Raw genomic sequence first — 4383 nt, 5'->3', positions numbered from 1 at the left:
TTATACATCGAGCATCTTGGCTCCTCCCTGGCTCTGCCTCTGCTCTGAGTAACCTCCCAGTATCTGCCCAGGACAGCAGGGGAGCAGAGACCCCCTCCACTCCGTGTCAAGCCCCCAGGCTCGCTGGCAGCACAGCCCATGCCCTGAGCTGCCCACCAATGTGCTGCACACCCCTGCTTGGGAGCTCCCAAGTTTGCGCCAGCCTCTTGCATTTCTTCCCCCTTGTGCTGGTAGTGATCACCCGTGTGATGTGTTTTGTCAGGTCTCCACAGCCCAGGCGAAGCTGCAGTACCTCAGGATCCTGAACGAGCTGCCCACCTTTGCTGGGGTCCTCTTCAACACAGTAGGACTGGTACGGTAATTCAGGATGGGCTGGGAGGTGCTTGGCACTGGTCCTGGGTGCATGCTGGAGGGGAGAGCCAGGGGTGATGTGGCTCCCACAGAAATTACTTCCCTTGGCCTCTTGCTCTGGCTCGCTGGGGTCTAAACCCATCCAGAAAAGCCTTCAGAGTCTCTGCTGGCAGTAGGTCAGATCTTCAGCTCTGCAGAGTCAGGGTCGGCTCTGTTCTTGCCAGCCTTTTGGGCAACAAGATGACCTGCTCAGGGAAGTCAGAGTAGTTTCAGACACGTGCTTATAGCTCGATCCTGCCCTGGCAGGATCCTGCCATCCATCTCAGAGGAGGGCCACCTTTGGCAAAGGCCACCTCGTTCCCTGCTTGTCCACGCAGAGAATAGCCCGGCGCGCCTTACCATCTCTGTTAGCAGTGGTCCAGCCTGACTGCTGCTTGGCAGCTCTCAGGAAGCTGCCATCACCATGGCCCACTCCTCCCTCATCTCCATCAGAGGCATCTCCACCCCTCACCCAAGCCACCTCACTTTCTCCATGGCAGGAGGAAAGACATGAAGTCAAACAGGAGCATCGTGGGCCTGCTAAGGCTCCCTGCTGCCTGGCTCACCTCCCATCCAGGGCTCTCCATCCAAGTGTCACTTCTCTGCCATCCTTCCCTTTACCCTCAACCAAGGTCTCAGCACTTCCCTGGCTTCCCTTGCTTTGCCTCCTGGGTTCCATCTCTTCCAGACTTTGATCTGCTCTGCTTCCACCGTGCCTCTGAGCTCCTCACCTCGCAGTAGGGAGGCTGTAGTAAAGGGTGAAGGAAGAGCTGTCTGTAGGAAATCGGTGAAGACAGAGAACCACGTGGTGCCTGGTCAGTGCCGTGGCTGAGCGGTCGGAGCCTGCTTCCGACACTGCCTGGGTGTGCAGTGTTGGGCAACTCATCTCTGGTGTGGCTGCCCTGCCTTTTTTTTCATCTCTGACACCAAAGCAATGACTCTGAGCCAGCCTAGGAGTTGAACCACATATAAGTGGTAAAAAGTATTCTGTTACTCTCTTCCGCACCGGTCTGCCCAGCTCCCCTTCACCTCCAGGTCTGGCTTGAAGCATCCTTCCTGGGCAGACCAGAGCAAGAAAGATCTCTATTTTCAGTCAAGGCTTTAGTCTTTCTTCTTTTCTAAAATGCATTCACTCCCTCCTCTGCTTCCTTCTCTCAGAGGCAATATCAAATCAGGCAGATCTGTAACATGCTCTTATCTTTCTGTAGTGACACCAGCAGGCCTGAATATTTCATGTGGACAGTCAGTTCAGTGCTTTATTTTTAAGTAGCCTTGGCATCCTGCACACCATTCCCAGCTCTGCAGAGAGGCTCAGGGAGCGGGGTTCATTGCATCAGCTTCACCTGCTGCTCTGCAAAAGCCATCTGGGACCCAGCTGAGCTGCCAACATTGACGCTTGGCTCCACAGAGAGAGCCGGGTGCAGCCCATGCAGCCTCAGGGTGTGTTTATTCACCCTGTCCGTCTGTCTTTCTCCATGTGCTCGTGCTACCAGGATGAGAAGCAACCAGCCACCACGCTTCTGGTGGGACCCCGGCACGGCATCAGCCACGTCATCGACCTGAAGACCAACCTCACCACGGTGCTGTCGGAGTTCAGCAAGGTCAGCAAGATCCAGCTGTTCAGGGAGAACCAGGGGGTGGCCCGGGTGGAGACGAGCATCCTGGATGCCAAGGTAGGCACATCTGCTATGGAGGCAGACACCGGGAAGAGGGGCTAGTGCAGAGGCTGTGGTTGCGGGGTTCAGTGCTCAGCTCATCTTTGAGGGGGTTCAGGATACAAGTGCATGTTGGAGCATCTGCTTGGAGATTTCTAGGGACTTAAAAGCCCCTTTCACATTGCAGTCACAGGGCATGTGGTCTGCGTCGTCTCCCCTGCCTGGCTCCTTGTGCTGTAGAGGCAGGGACTGACATCAAGGGTGTGCGGTGCAGGCATTGTGGCGTTCTGGCCATCACCCAAACACCTACCCAACAGTTCGAGCAGGGTCCTTGGGGCAGATGGGCTGACGCAGGCCAGGTAGGTAGCAGGGCCCTTTGGAGGCAGAACGGTGCCTTGCCTCTGCTGAGGGCTGGAAAGGAGCGGTCCATGGCCATACCTGGGCTGGATGCAGGTACTGGAGGGGACTGGTGGGGTCTCATGTGTTAGCAGTGCTTGTGGAACTTGTCGAGCTACACTGGATCATTGAATGAACTGGAAATGATGGGATGGGGGCTGTCATCCTCAGAGTGCAAGAAGAGATCACTGGGTGTCCCTGGGCATGGGTGTCCCTGGGTTCAGTAAGCCACCCTCCGGGTATCTTGCCAGCTGCCTCTGTTATCCTCGCTGTCATCCCGCAGCGCAGTCTTTCCAGTCCTCAGCATACATGCCCTCCTGGGCCTCATGCGTTATCATCCTGCCATCCCCTGCTAGGTGTTGTGCAGTGCAGTGCTGGCTCTAGTAGTCGATCCCCGTGGTCAGGCCCCGCTCCCCTTCCTCAGCCCTCACAGTCTGCTGGCTCTCCTGGGTCCCAAACCCTTCAGAAGGACTGTCAGCAATACAGTAAGAGCTTTGCTGACTTCTTTGGTGTCTGGTCTAGCAGCCACAAGATCCTAACGAGATCTTCCATTGGCCTTTGCTCAGGTTTTTGATAAGCTAGGACACATCTCTGGCAGACTCACAGGCAGGTAGCCGTGTGCCTGCTCCAGGGCATCCTTGGTTTCACTGCCTCCCCGCACCCAGCTCTTCCCTGTCCTGTGAGGAACGACAGAGCTGAGAGGCAGCAATCTGACAGATAAATGCCAAGCCTCATCCTCTCCTCTCCTCCCACCTTGAATTCAACAGGACAGAGTTAGGATCAAGTTTGGACTAAATTGGAGAGGAGCAGTGCTTGGCAGAGGCTGTCTCATGCCATGACATCTGGCACAGTGGAGCCGTGACCACTGTGGGGCATGGAGATGCTGCTGCACAGCAGACAGTGTATCTGCACAAGCCCTCTGAGCCTTTGGTTTAGGTCCGTTTTGCTGCCCCTGCATTCATCCCTTTTCCCCACAAGGCTGATGAAGCTGAGCTGCTTTGCTGACTGCCTCCACATTTCCTTATCTGCTGCGAGGTCTCTAAGTCTCAGCCCTCTCTGCAGCCCTTTCCTTCCATTCTCTATTTCAGCCATAGCCTTGCAGATGTAATCATGATGGATTTGTTTAGGATTCTCCTGCTGCCTCTTCTCCTGGTGGATTTTAGCACTTCCTCCCACCAGGCTCATTAATTCCTCAAAGTCTGTTTTCCTGCTGCTGCTGTGCCTGGTCCGGTAGCTCTGCTGAACTGCCGTAACACCCCGGTAGGCTCCCCCAGAGCCGTGCTCACCCTCATCGCCTCTGCTTCGGCTGTCCCCTCCAACAGCCTCAGCAGTGAAGCCCTTTTTTTGCATTTGTAATTCAATGAGTATTTGGTCAACTGTAATATTCCCTCTTCTGCATCCTACTGAGGTCAGCTGTTGCCCAGGTGAAGTCCTGGTGTCCTGCTGTGCCTGTCTCTACTCTTCAAAAGCCTCAAACCTCCCCTCCTGCAGCCTGGGCAGGTGGAAGCTCTCTTCGCCTGGCCCCTCCACCTGCCTGGGCTGAGCAGGAGCCCACCGTGTCACCCTACTGCTTACAGAGCGGGTAACTAAGGGATATTGCCTGCACCATGAGTAACCCTTCTGGTTCCTCCTCGTGCCCACACCACTCAGATATGTGTTTATAAATTGCGATATTAATACGTTAATAATGGGCTGGTCATGACCCCATGATTGACTGCTTGTGGCTCAGTGTGAGCACTCGGAGCACGGTGTGTTCCTGCTATCACATAGCTCCATGGCCATCTCGCCAGCTGCGAGTGCTGCGCAGGGAGGTGGGTGACATGAACTCTGCTCCACATGGCACTGCTCAGCCCCAGGAGTGCACTGAGCTCACGGTGGGGTGCACGGGCCCTCCCCGGTGCCACTATCCCCTCCTTGGCATGGGAGAGGGTAGTTGTCATTC

The 4383-nt window shown here is 55.6% G+C and overlaps 1 protein-coding gene across 1 annotated transcript in view; it reads left to right on the top strand.

Annotated features, from left to right (window-relative positions):
* Positions 1–4383, top strand: part of FRMPD3 (FERM and PDZ domain containing 3) — a gene marked incomplete at its 3' end in the record, with an annotated part of 32011 nt that overhangs the window by 9630 nt on the left and 17998 nt on the right. Inside the window, exons 11-12 of the mRNA XM_009699507.1 lie at positions 263–352; positions 1884–2063. Of these exons, the coding sequence (XP_009697809.1) occupies positions 263–352; positions 1884–2063 (270 nt within the window). The remainder of the gene's footprint in view (positions 1–262; positions 353–1883; positions 2064–4383) is intronic.

This window comes from Cariama cristata, unplaced genomic scaffold, assembly GCF_000690535.1.
Source record: "Cariama cristata isolate BGI_N322 unplaced genomic scaffold, ASM69053v1 scaffold9514, whole genome shotgun sequence".
In the NCBI taxonomy this organism is placed as follows: Eukaryota; Metazoa; Chordata; class Aves; order Cariamiformes; family Cariamidae; genus Cariama; species Cariama cristata.
Note: the sequence above shows the minus strand (reverse complement) of the source record. Positions and strands in the feature narration are given on the sequence as shown.